This window comes from Blastocystis hominis (genome assembly GCF_000151665.1).
Source record: "Blastocystis hominis, Singapore isolate B (sub-type 7) whole genome shotgun sequence assembly, scaffold_10".
Classification (NCBI taxonomy): Eukaryota; class Bigyra; order Opalinata; family Blastocystidae; genus Blastocystis; species Blastocystis hominis.
In genome coordinates this window covers 507,135-525,545 of record NW_013171817.1, presented here as the reverse complement: position 1 = coordinate 525,545, position 18,411 = coordinate 507,135, and the positions used below count along the sequence as shown (strand labels likewise).

At 49.8% G+C, this 18,411-nt stretch overlaps 8 protein-coding genes; 1 reads left to right on the top strand and 7 right to left on the bottom strand.

Moving 5' to 3' along the window:
• Window positions 1-775: 775 nt before the first annotated feature.
• On the bottom strand, window positions 776-2,929 carry GSBLH_T00001369001 (uncharacterized protein; the record flags this gene model as incomplete). XM_013039771.1 has 3 exons in its annotated part: window positions 776-885; window positions 915-2,444; window positions 2,475-2,929. 2 exons carry the CDS (start codon window positions 2,927-2,929, stop codon window positions 2,018-2,020), a joined length of 882 nt encoding a protein of 293 aa, XP_012895225.1. The 3' UTR covers window positions 776-885; window positions 915-2,017.
• Window positions 2,930-2,962: 33 nt separating this feature from the next.
• On the bottom strand, window positions 2,963-3,996 carry GSBLH_T00001368001 (uncharacterized protein; the record flags this gene model as incomplete). The annotated part of the gene is made up of 4 exons (XM_013039770.1): window positions 2,963-3,448; window positions 3,490-3,600; window positions 3,630-3,780; window positions 3,812-3,996. 4 exons carry the CDS (start codon window positions 3,994-3,996, stop codon window positions 2,963-2,965), a joined length of 933 nt encoding a protein of 310 aa, XP_012895224.1.
• Window positions 3,997-8,182: 4,186 nt separating this feature from the next.
• On the bottom strand, window positions 8,183-8,531 carry GSBLH_T00006259001 (uncharacterized protein; the record flags this gene model as incomplete). Its single annotated transcript, XM_013039769.1, has 2 exons — window positions 8,183-8,383; window positions 8,415-8,531. The coding sequence occupies 2 exons, from the start codon at window positions 8,529-8,531 to the stop codon at window positions 8,183-8,185; spliced, it is 318 nt and encodes a 105-aa protein (XP_012895223.1).
• Window positions 8,532-9,096: 565 nt separating this feature from the next.
• On the bottom strand, window positions 9,097-10,310 carry GSBLH_T00001366001 (uncharacterized protein; the record flags this gene model as incomplete). XM_013039768.1 has 2 exons in its annotated part: window positions 9,097-9,200; window positions 9,236-10,310. 2 exons carry the CDS (start codon window positions 10,308-10,310, stop codon window positions 9,106-9,108), a joined length of 1,170 nt encoding a protein of 389 aa, XP_012895222.1. The 3' UTR covers window positions 9,097-9,105.
• Window positions 10,311-11,571: 1,261 nt separating this feature from the next.
• Window positions 11,572-12,105, bottom strand: GSBLH_T00001365001 (uncharacterized protein; the record flags this gene model as incomplete). The annotated part of the gene is made up of 3 exons (XM_013039767.1): window positions 11,572-11,864; window positions 11,894-12,013; window positions 12,051-12,105. The coding sequence occupies 3 exons, from the start codon at window positions 12,103-12,105 to the stop codon at window positions 11,572-11,574; spliced, it is 468 nt and encodes a 155-aa protein (XP_012895221.1).
• A 1,169-nt stretch (window positions 12,106-13,274) lies between these two features.
• On the bottom strand, window positions 13,275-14,881 carry GSBLH_T00001364001 (uncharacterized protein; the record flags this gene model as incomplete). Its single annotated transcript, XM_013039766.1, has 2 exons — window positions 13,275-14,725; window positions 14,755-14,881. The coding sequence occupies 2 exons, from the start codon at window positions 14,879-14,881 to the stop codon at window positions 13,275-13,277; spliced, it is 1,578 nt and encodes a 525-aa protein (XP_012895220.1).
• Window positions 14,882-15,557: 676 nt separating this feature from the next.
• On the top strand, window positions 15,558-16,834 carry GSBLH_T00001363001 (uncharacterized protein; the record flags this gene model as incomplete). Its single annotated transcript, XM_013039765.1, has 5 exons — window positions 15,558-15,596; window positions 15,627-15,697; window positions 15,730-15,875; window positions 15,905-16,017; window positions 16,064-16,834. 5 exons carry the CDS (start codon window positions 15,558-15,560, stop codon window positions 16,832-16,834), a joined length of 1,140 nt encoding a protein of 379 aa, XP_012895219.1.
• Window positions 16,835-17,016: 182 nt separating this feature from the next.
• On the bottom strand, window positions 17,017-17,978 carry GSBLH_T00001362001 (uncharacterized protein; the record flags this gene model as incomplete). XM_013039764.1 has 7 exons in its annotated part: window positions 17,796-17,978; window positions 17,738-17,763; window positions 17,641-17,705; window positions 17,552-17,607; window positions 17,324-17,519; window positions 17,180-17,294; window positions 17,017-17,141 (listed from the first exon to the last, which is right to left on the bottom strand). Exons 1-7 carry the CDS (start codon window positions 17,852-17,854, stop codon window positions 17,017-17,019), a joined length of 642 nt encoding a protein of 213 aa, XP_012895218.1. The 5' UTR covers window positions 17,855-17,978.
• Window positions 17,979-18,411: the final 433 nt, after the last annotated feature.

Below are 18,411 nucleotides of genomic sequence, written 5' to 3'. Positions count from 1 at the left end.
ATTTGCTTTGTAGATCTTCCAAATCTAACATCCATCAATTCACAGGTATATTGCTTCTGCAATCCTTCAATAGTAACAATGGAAAGTATTTCTGAATATTGAATATTGATTGTTTTTAGATATTCCAAATCTTCAGAATGTCAAGCTACCTTATTCATTCCAGAAAGTTCGATCAAAATCAATATTGAGTATAGTTTGATTGATTTGATTTGATTCATAGATGTTTCACCTATGCTCGCTAATCTTATCTAAATCAATAAAGGATTGGTTATTGATAATGAATATTGTTCTGAATGGTAATTCCAACACTGGATTTACACATTTCAGTCCATTCCATTTAATGATCACTGGTTATGCAATACTTACTTTATGGCGTTGATTGTTCCACACCCCTTACCATCATTACTTTGGTCATTGAATAATAATCCAATCATCGATTAACTCTTATCCATCATCACAACCCAGAATGATTTAGCCAGTATGTTCCTCTTATTCTTGTAATCGATGTTGAGAATGAAATATAGTACTTATTAAAAATGGAAGATCTTCACTGCGACGATTCAGTTTTGTTAAATCTTCACAATAGTATTGTATTATTAACTTGACGCTTCACAAGATTCTCACGATTAAATAGAAACTCTACAGTGAATATACTCAATAATTCTGAAAACCATTTTTTAGATTCTAACAATGTATTATGAAAGAAATATCTTCATTCCTTTTTTATTGGATTCACAAACATCATTCCATTTTCCTTTTTTACACCAAAAAACAGTTTTCACACTCAAAATACATTACAAAATATCTTCTTTGTTCTCTAACAGCAATCCTCTAAAGCAGCATCTACTTCCATCGACTCCTCCACTCCATCTCAAACGAGACATTCTACATTCCAACATATTCTCAATATCTACATTAAATCCCAATGACTTCAACTTCGGACTCGACAAATCCGGTCTTCTCTTAAGTTTCTGATTGAGTGGGATGCAACTTGGCTGCGTAAACGGGATGGGGAGTCCCTCTGTGGCTTGCTGCGAAGCCTCGTCAAAGTATTTCGACGTGTTTTGGGGTTTTGTGGCAATCGGCTGTGTTTCTAATAAAGGGAAGGGCGCAATGAGTGAATCCGAATCCAGCTTTTCCTGCACTGCGATGGGGTTTATTTGAAAATCTTCCGATAAGGGAATGATTAAAGACGGAGGTAGAAGCTCGATGGGGGCTGAGGGCTGGCTTGGACTCGATGGGGGCTCTGGATGGGATTGCTGTTCGGCTATTGGAGATTCCTCTTCGTTTGCAGGCTCATTTGGATGAGAAGGAGATTCATCTGGCTTGGATGGGTCGGCTGTGGAGGGAAAGAGAGTGCTGCTGGGAGAGTGCTCAAAGCTTTCTGCATTGTTTACGGCATGAATACTGTCGTCGTATTCAGAGACTGTGTAATTCAAAATGGGCGGCAAAGGAAGAACCTAGAATATTAGAAAATGATAGATATATAGATATATACATAATTAGAGTCACCAATAATACCATATGGCATCTTGCTGATCAGTGTAGCCAACTCAAGATTTGACAAAAGAGTCTTTGATTCATTTGAAAGAGATTCATCGAACATCCATTTCACGATAGACATTCCTGTAATATGAATAACATAATTATCAACGTCTACAAGTAATTAGATAACGAGGGCACTACAATTTCCACTATTATCCATAATATTCGCCTTTGAAAAAGAGAAGCCTTCTAAGACGGCAAAGGATTGAGAAAGGTTCTTGTTTGCTTCTTTTGCTACCCGGGTGAGATCTTTCCTTGTTTTATCGTCCAAAATCCCATATATCAGATATTCTCCATCATGAAGCAAAATGACTGCCTCATTTTCATCAAAAGACAGAATCTGTGTCAGCGTTCCCAAAGACGATGTCACGTCCCTCTTCAATCCATATACTGTGTTTTTAATGGACTCGCAAAGCCAAGGTCTCAACATTTTTCAAACAAACTTGGTTTCTAACAGGACTAAAACGACACTTTACTTTCCCTTTTTCGCCTTCTCGGCCTTGCTCTTCAGCTCTTTCACCCTCTTTTCCTTCTTCTTCTCCTCCTGCTCCAATTGCCGGTAAATTCGCTGGTGCTTTTTCTTCGCCATCAGCAATCGTCGTTCCTTCTCCTCCTCTTCCTTCTTCGCCTTCTTCTCCTCCTGTTTCTCCAGTTTCTCCAGTTCCTCGGTTTCCACCGGTTTCTCCTCTTCGGCTTCCCGCGGTTTTTCCTCCTCCCCAATCTCCTCTCGCTCGATTTCCCGCGCGAATCTCCCCACATCCTCCGGTTTCTCCGTTTCTCCGTTTCCACGATTACCCTCCTCGTCGTCTCCTTGGGTTCCTTGGGTTCCCGCGGTTCCTTCGGTTCCCTCGGCGGACCGTTTCATCGCATCGATCTCCTTCTGGTATTCCGGCGTGTATCTACCCGTTACCCGGTTTCCCCGTTTCCACCCTTCGGCCTGGTTGTCCACGAACGGCGACAAGTGCGGCGGGAGCGTTTTTCCGGGTGCGTAGCGATCCGCGGGGATGATGAGATTGTTGTTGACGCAGTCCAGAACCCACTGCGGCTGCACGAACTCCCGATCCCCGCGGGGCGACTGCAGTCCCTGCGCGGGCGCGGGCCGGTCGACGATCACGTGCGTGATGGCGGGATCCGCGGGGGAGAGCGGGGAGTGGGGGCCCTCCCACCCCACTTTCCCGCCAAAACTCCGCAGCACGAACTCCAGCATTCCCCGCGGAACCTCCCGCGCGAGGAAGAACACTTTCCCCGCGAATAAGTTGGTCCGCTGCTTCGCCTCCCGCTGTTTGCGCAGCAATTCCCGCGCTTCTTCGCTCTCCGCGAACGCCTCCTCCAATTCGTAGCCCTCCCCCGCGGGACTCGGAAGGTTCTGCAGCGAAACCGTCATGGCGGCAATGTTCTTCGCGCTTTTCTCTACCCCTCAGATGAAACGCCCGCGCCGACCGGCCAATTCCCGCGATTCCTCGCTGTCCGCGGGGGCCACGTCGAGTTCCGCGGTTAACGCGTCGATTTCTGCGCCCTCGCAGTCGCGGAGGGCGTCGACGGAGGGCGGGTACTTCATTCCCGCGGTAAAATAGAGGCGGTAGAGGACGAATCGGAGAAACACTTGGTAGAAGTCGAGGAAGGTGAGCATGACCTGGAAGTCGACGTCGCCAGGAAGGTCCTGAGAGAACTTGTGCGGAACGAGCCAAGTGATTTTCTGGCCCTGGATCTCCGCTTGGTAGTAGACGCCCTTAATGCTGATGAAAACCTTCCGCAGACTGCGGCTCTGGATGATGTAGAAGTTCCACTCGTGGCACAGACGACGGCATGTCTGCGATTTCGAGGCTCGGATGCTCGATGTGGCGGGCAGAAGGGCGAACAGATGGATCATCGACAGAGCGTCGTCCAGATCGGTCAGAGCGGACTAGGAATATTAGAAAAAAAAGTTAGAAGAAAAGATAATACGTTGAACGTCGGATAACGCTCCTTGACCAGATGATCCAGATTCATCTCGGGCTTGTTCTCCCATTTGCGGAGAACTTCCGATTTCTCACCACGACCGTGAGAGCGAGAGAGCTAGCTAGAAAAGGGAAAGCGTAAACTACCTTCTTTAGGAACGTTTTCATCTTGCGGAAGTAATCGATAATCGGCTCGTGGGAGATATACGCGATATCCTTCGCATGATAATAGGTTTGCGTCTTGTTTGGCTTGTGCTTGGGCTCGCGGGGATAGATTCCCTTCAAAATGCAAATTCGGCTAATGATTACCCATCCACACTACCCAATACCGGAAATCCTTCAAACTCAGACTTAACTTACGCAGCGCTTGAGAACGAGTCATGTAGAGAATCGCCTCACCAGCATACCCCTTCTTCAGCTTCTTTCCAAGAGTGTCAAGCTTACGCTTGCTATTCTTGTTAATCGCCTTGCTCTTGATCGATTTTGGCTTTGGTCTTCCCGAACGTTTAGCCATTGGCTTCTATACCCAATAATCCCTGAGAAACAAAAAGGCAAACTTGGGTGAAACGCCCGTCCCAAGATGAACCAATTGTTCGGCATCACTTCAGTCAATTTAATGTTATTGCGTTTTAGTTATTCACATTTGTATGAGTTTATATCGCGATATTATCGGGATTTATGTGGATGATTCAGTTTGTCAGGCAGTTTATTTGCATGATGGAAATATGTATGAACTTTTGGACGGGCATAACAGTCCGATCCTCCCTAGTGTTGTTACTATTTTACCAGATAATGTTTATGTCGCCAATAGCTCGTTTCAGTCACAGTATCCCAGAAGCACTATAACCAGAAGTTTTAATCTATTTGGAAGAAGCCTGTCTTCGCAGGAGTTAGCTTTAGAGAATCTAAAGAGTTGTGTCCCATTGGAAATGAAAGCGAATGGAAAGATTGTATATCACATTGAAAATGCAGAGAAACATGATTGGCCTGTGGATGACGTTGTCTGTACTATTATTCGCTATTTGGTTGAATCTTGCGAGAAGCACATAGAGATTCAAGTTCATTTCTGTGTTCTAGTGATTCCGGATGATTTTAATGAGAAACAAATAGCTAGTTACAAGGCCATCACGGAGAAAGCTGGGATTCGTGTGGAAAGCTGTATGAAAAGGTCTGTCTGCATCGGGTATTCTTTGCTGGATACTTGCGTGGCCTTTCGTGATAGTGGATTTGAAAACTGTAATTTAGTGTTGTATCAATTATGCGGCTCTAATTTAATATGTTCAGTCATCCGTTTGGAAGACGGCACGCCTCACTTTGTGGCAGACATTGTGGATAGTAGCATTAGCTTGGATCTCTTTGTGAAGAAAATCGAATCTACCTTTTGCGAAATGTTTTTTTTAAAGTATGATATCGATTTGTATTCCAGCAATGAGGGAAGTGATGCTCGAATGAAGGAGGTTTTGCTTGTGCAAAGGAACATACGCGATTGGCTTCTCTTGATAAACGATGTGGAAGAGATCAGCATTGAGATTCCGAGCTCAACGCGAAGGGTGATGCGAAAGAAGAACATAAAGGCGGAGGAGTATTTGACATTGGAGAAGATGGATATCGCGAAAGCATTGAGGAGTATGATTGAAAGGATAGTTCGTAACGTGCATTTGGTAATCCAGAAAGCGGGTCTTTCACTTGATGACATTTACAAAATCATCCCCATTGGGATGAATGCGAGCATTTGCTTGATTCAAACCCATATGGAGTGCCAGTTCGGTGATAGTATTTTTAATCCAGGGTTTATAAGTATCGTGAAGGGTACTGGGTATTATATTCTTAATCATATGTTCCTTGTTTGTTCCACATTTCTTCCAGTAGAGTATTTTGTTGTTTGCTCTATCATCTAATTTCATTTCATTTCATTTCATTTCATCTTATCGAAGGTTTATTTGCTTGTTTCTCGCTCAAACACCCAAAAAACACAATCAAACACAAAGCGATGGGCGGATTACTTCTTGGCAGCGGCTGCCTTTTTCGACTTCTTCTTGGGCTTTTTGGCTTGCAGTTCATTCAGCGTGCCCAGCACTCCTCCTTTCTCCTCCGCGGCCGCTTTGCCTCGCCGGCCTCTGCGTTCCTTGGGCTTGGCTTCCTCCTTGGCTTTGTCCTCTTCCTTCTTGCCTCCCTTCTTCTTGCCCTCCTTCTTCTTGCCTCCCTTCTTTTTATCCTTTCCTGCCTTCACTTCCTTCGCTTCCGTCGGCTTCGCTTCTGCGGCCTTTTCTTCTCCTTCTCCTTCTTCTTCTTTTTCCTTGGGCTCCTCGCTGAGCTCTTCCTCGATGGCCTCCGCATCGCCCTTTTTGGGCTCCGGAGCGGGCTCCTCCTCGTCGTCGTCACTCACCTCCTTCGGTTCCTTGCTGGGTACTTCGATGGGTTCCTTGCTGGGTTCCTTGCTGGGCTCCTCGTCGTCGCTCACTTCCTTGGGCTCGTCCTTCGGCTCCTCGTCGTCGCTCACTTCCTTGGGCTCGTCCTTCGGCTCCTCGTCGTCGCTCACTTCCTTGGGCTCGTCCTTCGGCTCCTCGGCGGGTTTGGGGGATTTCTCCTTCTTGCCGGCCTTCTTCTCCTTCTTTCCAGCCTTCTTCTCCTTCTTGCCTCCCTTCTTTCCCTTCGCCTCCTTCTTTTCTTCCTCCTCTTTTTCCTCCTTCGGCGCTGGCTTCGCCTCCTCTTCTTCCTCCTCACCGAAGTCCACATCGCTCACTTCCTCCTTGAGCTCCTTCTTCTTTTCTTCCTTGGGCTCTTCTTCCTTCTTTTCTTCTTCCTTGGGCTCCTCTTCTTTGGGCTTCTCTGCAGGCTTCTCTGCGGGGAGATCGTCGTCCGAAAAGGCCGCGTTCTCGTCGGACATAGCGAACAATTCGTCGTCCTCGCGCTGCATGATCCTCTCCCTCTGCTTCTCCAGCTCCTCCTCGATCCTCTTCCCTTCTTCCTCCTTCTCCTTCTCCTCTTCACCAAACTCCGAATAGCTATAATTCGAATAGCTATAATCCGAATAATCCGAATAATCCGAGTAATCCGAGTAATAATCCGAATACTCCGAATAGCTGTAGCTCTCCGCTTCCATCGCCATCGGTCTCGGCCGCAGCGTCTCCTTCTTCTCCTCCTTCTTTCCCTCCGCCGGCACCATCTTCACCGTCTCCAGACCCACCACCGGCGTGCGTCGATCGCTCCGCGCGCTCGCGTACCACCGATTCGGCGCCGCCGACGGCAGGAACGCCGTCTTCATCCGCTGCGGCGCGCTGGGCTCCTCCTTCGGCGTCTCGTCCTCGCTATCCCCGATCGCCTCGCGCTTCGACGCGTCGCTGGGCGTCGGCTCGGCGGCCTTGCGGAGGAACTTCTGCGCGCGGCGCGTCCGCTTGTAGGCGGGCAGCGCCTGGCCGTTGAGGTCGAGGATCGGGGAGCGCCAGAAGGCGGGGACGTCGGGGATGAACGGAGCCTCGTCGTCCTCGTCGTCGGAGCGCGGAACGGGCGGCTCGAAGAGATTGGCGAGGTCGGGCTTGGCGAGCGAGGCGCTGACGGGGTAGGTGATGGAGTGCTCCACGATGTGGTTGTTGAGCCGCGCCTGCAGCACCGCGATGCGGTGCATCTTTTGGTCCGTGGCGCTCTGCAGCGCCTCCAGCTTGGCCTGCGCCTCGGCGATGGAGGCGCGCAGCGCCTGGTTGGCCGAGGACTGGTCGGCGTTTGACAAGCAGAGATGCTGGTAGGCGAGCTCCTGCGAGCGCCACTTGGTCATGTTGGCCTTCCAGCGCGTCTGGAGCGTCTCCTTGCTGCTGCTGATGACCGAGGGAACGCCCTCCTCCACCGGGACGGTCGTCTGCTCCAGCGAGGCGCCGAGGGACGCGGAGGCGGGCTCCAGGGCGGCCAGGAAATCGTCGCTGGCGGGCTGGGAGGCGGGCGGCGCGGAGGACGCGGAGGACAGCGGCGGCAGCGGCTCGCCGAGGATGTCCGAGGGACTCAGCGGCTTCTGGTCCAGCATGTCGTCGATGAAGTCCGAGAGATCGCCAGTGCCGCCCAGACCGAAGTCCCCGTCCAGGGGCTCATCGAGAGGAGCGTCGATAGGAGCGTCCAGAGGTCCGTCCAGGGGCTCATCGATAGGAGCGTCCAATGGCTCATCGATAGGAGCGTCCATTGGCTCATCGATAGGAGCGTCCATTGGCTCATCGTTGGGCTGGTCGATGGGAGCGTCGAGGAGATCGTCGAGTCCGTCGAGGGCGGGCTGCGTGGGCGCGGAGTCGCTGGAGGCGGGCTGCGGAGCGGCGGCGAGCAAGTCGTCCATCAAGTCCAGCGAGGCCTCCGCGGGCTGGGCGATGGCGGCGACAAGGGACTGCTCAGCAGGCTCTTCCGATGGGTTCTCAGTGGGCTGCTCGATGGGCATTTCAATGGGGTTCTCAATGGGATTTTCAGTGGGCTGCTCGATGGGCTGCTCGAAGAAATCCTCTGTGGGCTCTTCCTTCATTTCTTCTGGAGGATTGGCAGGAATACTGTTCCAGTCCAGGCCAAAATCCGCAGTAGCTGCGCTCGGAGCCTCGGGTTCCTCTGGCTTCACCGGTTCCTCTGGCTTCACCGGCTCCTCTGGTTCTACAGGCGCTACAGGCGCTACAGGCTTCATCTCTTGGGCGAGACTGGCGGGAATTGTGTTCGGTACAGGGATTCCCTAGAAATCAACGCTGAACGGAGATACAAACATATCTGCACGTCATGACGATGTGAATAGCGCAGATAAACTCTTGCATATCCAATTTTCCATCCTTATTCAAATCACACATTTGGTAGATGTGAACTAATGCATTCATGGGCAGGCCACTCTGCATAAAGTAGCCGACAGCCTCTGGCTGAGAAACCTCGCCATCTCGATCTGTGTCCTAGACAATCATCTCAACCACTTTCTATTACCATCGTATTAAACAGCTGAACATACCAGTCCTTCTGCTGTTGATTCATCACAAAAGGATCGAACGGGGCTTGTGCATTGCCAGAAACACCCGGAGCTCCAGAGATCCCTTGCATCATCGTATATTGCTGCTGATAGTACTGTTGACTAGTAAATGAGCATCCCATTGACAGAATCCCACTTCATTTCGAAATTGTGACTGCAATTCTACTTAATTCAACTAGACATCAGTAAAATCGAAAAATAGATCTACTCTTAAAATCGATGCAAAATAGATTTGCAAACAGCACTTTGATCTATGATTCTTGAGTAGCCTTGTTCATGATCCAAAATAACCGGCATTTACGAATAATGGTACCGAATCATATAATTTATACCCCATTTTTGTACTACGATTTTCTGATTAATATTCAAAACGGACCCAAATAGGGTCTTTGTATTTCCCATTCATTCTTTCATTGTTTTTCTTAGTCAAGGTAGGTATTTGTACTGTTTCGACTGCCTATAGTCAAAACGTTTGTGATCTGTCAATAGACACAGGCGGCCGTATTAGGCGCAAAGAGATGTGCTTTTATGTCTGACGGGGAGCATTTTTGCCTTTCTGTCTTGGAAAAGTTCAACAGCTAATGGTTCTCTAGGTATTCTTTTTGTCTTTTTGTTGATTGTTTGTTGAACAAAAAAACCACACAATCTCTAATTATCGGGTCCTCTTGGAGCCACATCTGATTTTCCCTTGCAGCAACCACGGCGCTTCTTCTGTGGCGGTTTCTCCACTTCCATAGGGATTACTAGCCATTAGCCCTTCTTCTCCTCGTTCACTTACTAGGTGGTATGACCGGCGTTGCATCTAGCGCCACAGTAGGCACCGACGATCCGAATCTCAGCAATTCCTGGTTGCAGTTCTCCAGTTCCACCAACAAATTCTTCATGTTCTCCGGCGACCCGAACATAAGCGTGTCGTCCTCAATATTCTTCCGAATCTCCTTCAGCTTCCTCCTCACATCGGCCAGTCGCGGCTCCGTCGCACTCGCACCCTCTGCAGCCCCCGTTCCTTCCGCAGAAGCCTCAGTAGCAGCAGCAGGAGCCTCAGTAGCAGCAGCAGGAGCCTCTGTAGAAGCAGGAGCAGCCTCCGCAGTTCCTTCAGCAGTTCCTTCCGTAGGAGCAGCACTCGCCTCCGCAGCTCTGGCGTTGTGTGCGAGTTTGAGTTGTTTTTCTGCGTAGTCCTGGAGCGTGCCCAGATTCTTCGCGACGCGCTCGTAGTGTCCCCAGAGCTCCGCGCGCTGCTTCTGCACCTCGTCGCGCCGCGCCTCCACGTCGACCTGCGCGGCCACGAACGCGTCCGTCTGCCCGCGCAGCGCCTGCAGCGCCTCGGCGGGCAGCTCGGTAACCGCGGGGACGTCCGTCTTGGTGTGGCTCAGCTTCATGACGCCCGAGATCTTCCACGCCGCGTCGTTGGCGGCGCGCAGCTCCGCCGAGGGCCAGAAGATCGATCCGTAGAACGCGGGGTCCACCGCGATGCTCTGCTTCTGAATGAGATCCTGCAGCAGCAGCGCGCCCGCCGCGACGAAGCCAGGCTCCAGCTGCGCCTTCACGCGCGTGTCGCTCGCGAGGCTGCGCAGGGAGGCGGGGATGAAGAGACGGAGCTCGTCGAGCTCGACGATGGGAGACGTGGTCACCAGCGAGTCCGCTTTGAGATGATACGCTTCCAGCACGTCGATCAGCTTCCGAATCAATTCGTAGAACGCGTCCAAAGCCTTCGACCGAGCCAGCTCCTTCTGGAAGCTCTCGCGCGTCACCGTCGCTTTGAACTCCTTCGTCTCTCCAATGTCCGGCATGGTTTCCTCGATTATTTCCACCTGCCGGCTCGACTTCGCGTACAGCTTCGACATCCACTTCATCGACAACTTCTGCAGCGCCACGCGGCCAGACGTCGTGCTGAACAGCAGCTTCGCCTCCGGCGACGTCGCCTTGACCGCCTCGCCGAAGGCGGCGGCGATCGCGCGGAGCGAGGCATCCGATGAATGCAGATGGCAGGCGATCTTCCAGTGATGCTAGGTGGAAGGAAGGAGGGAAGAGTACGCGATTGGTGCGGAGGAGATAGATGTGCGAGGAGGTTTCGCCGAAATCCAGGGCCACGTAGCACTTCTTGACTTCTTTGTTGCTCTCGTACGCCTTCTTCCACGAAGAGTAGAAGCAGTGCAGCACGCAGGGGAGCGAACGCAGCACGAAGGAGCTCTCCGGAATGTGGAGGCTCGCTTGCACCGCTTGCAGACGCTGGATGTCGGGGTTCTGGAAAAAGTGGGGAACCTGGATAGAAACGAAAGCCAATCCACGTACGGCGTAAATAGGCTTGAGCTGAGCGAGATGCGCCGTATAGTCACGCATCATGACCGAGAAGAAGGAATCGACGACGGTTCCTTCCTGTCGGAGCATGCAATAGAACTCGTATAAAAACAGAAGCCCAACAGCCGTCGAAACACTCAATTCTTGTTTCGTCTCGGGAAAGGTGAAGTAGATTTGGTCATCTTTCTTGGACAGCGACACCCCATTCACAACTGATTCCTTTTCTATATCCAACGATGACTGAAGGTAGTCAACCGAGAAGAGTGCGATGCGCTTAAAACTGTCCTTGTCCTAGCTATGAAATTACAAACAAACACGCACGTAGGGAGAGGTTCTGTCTGCTAATCCCAATTTCGAGAAGCTGTATTCAATTTTATAGCTAGCAATCACACCACACAATACATTCAAACTCAAACTGCTGGTCTCCCCTTTCTGTGGTCTGAGTAACCGCCTTTGGTTCAGACTTCTCGTCAGCAGGATTTTCGTATTTCTCAACGACTTGGGAACCGAATCCCATATCAATACCAACTGAGGCACTCATAATTCAAAAGATTGCTATTATTGTTCAGGTGAGATAATTCCAGAATTTCGACCTTTTTTCGCAATGCAATCTTGTTTTGCCTATCGCTTTCGAGATGATAACACAAGGGTTTCTCTCCTATTTTGGCATTTTTATCATTCTCGTTGCGAAGGAACTGTACAAGCGAATACCAAGCACACTTCTCACACCAAAATCGATTATTTATTTTATTATTCCTATTTGAATTGTAGTTCTACCAAATCAAGTGCTCAGAACTGCCAACAAACAACAAACACTTAGCACACTTCCGAAAACGGCCCAAAGACCTGCTCCTTATATTTTATCACCGCGTGGTAGCGATGCCGATCGCTATTTTCCAATTTCACCTGCAATTTCACAGCCTCCTGATCGAACGTCCCAATAAACGATCCGAACGTGATAACTTCATAGGCGGACACTTCTTGTTCTTCCTTCGTAGCCATTACGTACAGATCTCCCTCGCCCAACACATACAACGCTCCATTGAATAAACGGTTCGTTACGCTGCATTCTCGCCATTCGATGAGCGCCTGGCCATAATTCGACAATTCTACAGTTAACAGCGCTGCGATTTCTCACCTATTTCGTCCTCTGCCTGGTCGAATTCTTCGAGCAGTTTGTTCACCTCCGCTGTCGAACCGAGCAAAACGCCGCCTTCGGAGACTTTAACGGACTGCAACACGCTTGGAAGCGAAATATCTAATCATTAGAACAGAGGAGGAAGAGAAGATCGAACATGGATGATAGCGTCGATATTGTAAAGCGAAATTTCCAACGCCGGCTAATCGCATAAAACAAAGAGAACCAAATCGAACCGTAAAAACGACGCATCCAAGCATTCGTAAATGACGAGTCTCCGTACGTTGAAAAGGCAAACTCTGCCAGTAAAACGTTCATTTTGTATTCAAAAATACTCGGAACAAACGATTTTGACACAGTGGTGTGAATACATTGCGCATCGATCACTGTGGCGTAGAACGTATAGACGGAATTTCGATAGATTCCGCAGAGAACCGTCTTTACCGCATGATTTCGCTGTCTACATCAGAGGGAAAAGAGAAAAGGGCAACTTTCCTAAATAGATTCCATCGCTGATGATCGTTTTCGTCTCGGGCATTTCATCGACCGTAGCAGCTCCGAGGACAAACACATCTCCAATACCATGATACAAAATGGTAACCTCAGCACAGGAATCACTCATGTCCTTGATTTCCTTGATTTCGAGGAGGTTTTCATCACATCGAACCAATTCTGGGTTGATCGAATACTTGAGAATTGTTCTTTCCAAAGACAAGAGATCTTGGGCGACCACATAGATCACCGGAGATTTTAAGTATTGCTGCAAATCGATCGAGATGCGAAACTGCGAGCCTTGGATGGTGTCAAATAGAAAGGACGCCCGTTCTGTCACTTGGCTGATATCTTCCGATTCCACATTTCCCATGTAGAAAGAGATGCGAGCAATATCGCTGTTTTCGATGTGTCCAATGATCTGAGACCCAATGACATCATCGATTCGGACAGAGATGGGATCTAGGATACAAAGTGTGCAATCTCGTTACGCTGCACAGCTAGACAAGCCAGCATACTCCAAAGCAGGACACTCCAGAGCAGCCACATTGCAGTCGACAAACGGATGTCAAAAAAAGAAGAAAAAGGAATGAAAAATGAATAAATGAATAAAACAAACAATCAGTTGTTTTGGATCGATGTACACATACAACTCATCGCAGAATTCAAACCTTGAATGCATAAGCATAGGCATAGAAATATTCGTATGAGTTAAAAATAAAAAAAAGCAATTCAAGAGGTGTCGCCAATTAAATCAGCCATCATAAGATACAGACAATTAAAACTTCCTTAGAAACAAGGTAAACGCGTGTTTGAAGAAATGCAGCATATCCACCACTTCCGGGTCGCTTTCCACCAATCCTCTGCACATCATCTCCTCCCTCCTCTCCTACCGCAAATACTCACGATTCTCGCAAAAACACGCTATTAACCGCGGGTCCAGCGAGTCCACCGACTGCAGCCGACTCAGCGCCTCCCTCGGTTCCTCGGTTCCATCCCCGCGGGGAGCGAGTCGATAATGTGCCAGCGTGTAAATCTCCAGAAACGACAGCAGCAGCCGCGAAGCCGATTTCCCGCGCAATTTGCCCTCGCGCCGCGACTCCCCCGCGAGTCCGCAGGCATCCCCGTTCGCCGCGCCTTCCTCGGAGCTCCCGCTGGACGCCTCCGACTCGCCTCCCCGCGGGGAAGGCGCGGCCTGGTTGCGGACCATCTGCTCGATATGGGCCCAAAAAGGCTCGAAATCGGGCAATTGGGGGTCCTTGGAGAGCACCTTGGCCATCTTGATGCACCACTTCGCGCAGCCCGCCAGACCCGCGAGACTCCCGCGGAAGCGCCGATCGGCGCGGCGCTCGGCGACGGCCAGCAGCCGGCCGAGACAGTCCTGCGCCTGCCGCACGCAGACGGCGGCGAGCTGGGCGCGCGGAGCGTCGGGGAGGCGCGGAAGCTCGTCGCGCAGCGCGACCTCGACGGCGATTTCTTCGCGGCGCGCGGGGCGCTGAGCGATCTCGCGGAGGAACTGGAGGAGGAAGGGCGCGCGCAGAGCGAGCAGACGCAGCACGGCGGGCTCGTTGAGCTGGGCGGCGGTGAAGAGCGCGCCGTGCGGGCTGGCGCGCGAGCGCGTGTCGATGAAGCCGGCGTGGCGGAGGAGCGATTGGACGCAGTCGCCCGCGTTGTGCGCGAGCGCGTGGGCGAGAGCGGGCTGGCCGGAGAAGTCGCGGAGAGAGGCGTCGGCGCCGTGGCGAAGGAGGATCTCGCAGAAGGAGGCGGAGGAGGCCTTGCAGGCGAGCATGAGGGCGGTGAGCCCGTCGGTGTTCTGGAGGTCGAGGACGCGGCGAGGAGAGGCGGAGAGCGGAGGAGAGGCGGAGGCGGAGAGAGGAGGGGAGAGGGAGCAGCGGGAGGGAGGCGAGGCGGAGGAGGAGAGCGGGGGGAAGGAGAGGAGAGGGTTGATGGGCGGATCGATCAGACGGGGAGGCGAGGAGTGCGAGCCAAGGCACAGGGGAACGAACGACGCGTCCTCCGCGTAGCTGCCCGCCGTCCAATCCAAGCAGGAGGAACTGGAGGTATTGGAGGTATTGGAGGTACCAAGTTGACCACTTTGACCATGCTGACCATGCTGACCATGCTGACCATGCTGACCATGCTGACCATGCTGACCACGTTGTTGTTGTTGTTTCTGTTGCTGTCTCTGTTGTTGTTGCTGCTGTTGGCGAGAAGCGTAGGTGCAGAGGCACTCCATGCACGGCTCGTTGCTGTTGAAGATGGCGTACATCAATACGGTCGTTCCTTGAGCCGCTTGGTGACGAAGCGAAGCACCGGCTTCCAGTAAGAAACGAACCGCATCTAGCATAAACCACACAAAACACTCCTACCCACGTGACGTCCACTGACTGCATAAAAGAGAGGAGTGTAGCCATGAGAGTCCTGCTCTTTGAGTAACTCTCTGTTTTGAAGCAACTTGGCTAAATGGGCAATGTCTCCCTTTCGCGCAGCAATCATCATTTCGCTGCTGCTCGATACGCGTGCTTTCCGATTTAGCTTAAACGGAACGTTTTGACGCTTCTGTGTTGAATCATCCTTTATGTTCTCATTTATATTTGTATCAGAAACAACCTATGCATCGAAACGAACCGATCTCTCATACCGGTGAAGGCGTGTCCGTGCAAGAACTACTTACATCACTCAGACTGAAATTCCTTTTCCGTGTTTCTTTTATGGTATCATTTTTTGAGCTCATTGAACAATGATCTACTAATAACGGTACATCGACTGAATGAATACGTAGTGTATACGAAAATCACTTATTGACAACACGAATTTCACTATATTAACAAAGTTCTTGGTAGTGATACTGATGAAACAAAAAACAAACAATGATATGATCACCACACGTTTGAATGGTAAATAATGACTGTTTTCTTCACTTAATTTCTCTTTATTTTTTGCAGATCTGGATTTTAAGAAGGCCTCTTTTCTCTACACGCGGAGGCACAATACGCATTGACGTCGTTAACATTTTGAAGAATGGACTGTTCGAGGTATTTGCCCTCCTCTTTGATTGTGCACAACGAATCATTTTCAATATTTATGCACGCGATATGAAATAGACAGGTTTAAAAATCGATAGACTTTTTTGGTTTCTCTTACAAATTTGTATTTTTTGATTTTCCCAGCGATGGATAATCCACCTATTGAGATTAAGTGCTCAGACGACGTTGCGTTGGGTGAACGGCTCGAGCTGTAGATTATCGATATTTCCCTTTCCAAAGTCGGAAATGTCGCAGCGGTCGTGATCGTCGATGGTTCCATTGAATTGTATTTGCTTTTTCGCACGCATCACTCGAAAGGCACCAGTTTGATGACAAAAAAGACAAATTGCTAAAGACTTTGCGAGTTGAGAAGAGTGTAATTCGATCGGCGATGTTTAATCCCAATGCTACCAAATTGTTCTGTGGTTGTGAAGATGGCTTCGTGTTTACAATGGATCTGGACGGTAAAGGAACCTACCCATTGATTACCTAGGCAAGGTGCTTTGGAGATGTGCCAAGGAGAAAAAACACACTGCGGAAGTCTGCCGCGTGTTTGTGGTGAACGATTCCTCCTGCTTCTCCGGAGACGAAGAAGGTGGTCTCAAGGTAGCGTTTCCTTTCTCTCTCTCTTTTGTTTTTTAATGTCCTGTAGTTGTGGAATCCCAATCCAAACCATCCCACCATGGCCAATTTCACACATCATCAAGACTATATTTCCGACTTCGCATACAACAAAGAGCGAAACAGCGTCGTGGTGTCCAGTGCCGACGGCTCGCTCTCCATGATCTGCCTCAAACAGCGCGATCTGCTCTATCAAACCAGCACCTGCATGGACGAGCTCCTCTCCTGCTGCGTGATCAAGAACGGCACTTGCGTGTGCGCGGGCACGCAAGAAGGCAACGTCAACGTTTACAAATGGGACGAAGAAGACCAGCTAATGGATCGGATCACCGGCCATCCCGAGAGCATCGACGGAATCCTCAAAGTCGACGAGGACACTATTTGTACCGGCAGCGAGGACGGCATTCTGCGCATCGTGCAGGTTATGCCCAACCAGTTCCTCGGCGTTGCCGGGATGTTCGAGGAATTCCCGGTGGAGCGGATGGAATGGTCGTTCGACCGGGCGTTTCTCGCTGCGTCGTCGCATGACAACGTGCTGCGGCTGTTTGACATGGCCATTCTGAACGAAGATGACGATGAAGATGACAAGGAGGGCGAAGATGACAAGGAGAAGGAGAAGGAGAAAGAGAAGAAGGAAGGCGTGGATTCGGAGGAGGACTCGGATGAGGATTCGGATGAAGATTCGGACGCGAAGCCCAGTAAAAAGCGCGGCAAACGAAGCAAGCCGACATCTGCGAAGAATTTGAAGCGTCGGAAAGTGAACAAAACGAGCGGGAACGATGGCTTTTTCGACGATTTGTAAGCACGCAAGGCACCGAACCCACGATATTCATTGAATCCTTGTCTGTTTCATTGAACAAACAACAAAGAAGCACAAAGAAGAAGAAGATAATGATGATAATGATGATAATGATGATAATGATGATAATGATGACGATGGAGAAGAAGAGTCAGAATGAGAAGTCCATGGTACAGCAGCGCAGCTCAGAAGTACTGGCGCAGCCACCACTCCGTGAGATTCACTCCGCACATCATCAGACACAGCACCACGCAGCACACGCAGCCGCCCACCAGCAACATCACGAATGGCGTCTTCACGAAGGGAAGGTCTGCTCATTAGCCAACACATGCAGAGAAAAGCCAGTACACATATACCCGAGGAACGTGATGTAGGTGTAGCAGGCGATACCCGCGATTATCAGAAGATCTGAGCACACCACCGCTAGCCAGCCAGGACGGAGCAGCAGCGGGAGCAGGAAGTGCTGGAATGAAAGGAAAGGAAGGGAGGCACCTGGAGAACGCCGCAGATGAGGAAGAAGGGGATGAAAGCATTGAAGTGGATGTCGAGCGCGTAGAACCATTCGACGAACTGCTCGGGACTGTGGGGACGCTGGTTACGCATGAAGTGGTTTACGAGGTACCACATCACGGTCGCTATGACAATTCCGGCGAGGAGAGCGAAAAAAGGCCATTGGAAAACAGCCGATCTGTAGATCATAAAAACCAAACTAAAAGAGACAATAAATAGGAAGGGTTTGAAAACCGTACAGTGAGAGAATATGCAATCGCGGACATCTACAAGATCGTCCCATAAGACTCAAAACGTACCATAACAAACAGCATCGTGATCAAAATAAAAGAAGGGTCATCACGCGCCCATTGGTTCTTGGTCTCTACGATTCATTTTTCTATCACGTCTTGGTACGCTTCCGCCATGCAGTCATCTTGTATCTATGCGTCAAAACGAAAACCACAAAACCAACACTTTGGTGGGTGATAATATAATATGCAACATTTGGGATAAAGAGTAGTCCAAGTCCATTTGACGAGGACTGCACATGCGTTGTAGATACATGTTGAGAAACAAACGCTGCCTGCGCGGATCGTTATTCACGTCGAGATTCATCATGGTATTTAAACAGAAATTTGGAATAAACGCACCAGTTTAATGTCCAAAAGTGAAAAACAGGGAGCAACAACCGCTTATAAGGAATGGAGTGGGAAGTGGAAGAGGTGCTCATTGAGAGGAGAATACAAAGAGAGAGAGAGAAATACCACTCGAGCAAACGAAAGTTCTTTTCGAAAAGGCGATGATCCTGGGTTTCCATTCGATAGAACGTACGAAACTGAAATAGAATTCAAAAGAATTACACTGCCAGTCTAGCAGGAATGTATAGTACAGTACAAGCAAAGCAAAATACCCGGGATATTTGGCATGAGAAGGAACGAAATAGGATATACTTGAGGGTTCAGTAGCTTGGTATAGTTGTAAGCACATTTCCGGAGTCGTGTAAAACCGATATAGTCTGAAAAATAGTAAAATAAAAACGTAAAAGGTCAAATGATCGTAATATGCAAGTTAATAGTCGGTTTAGAAGG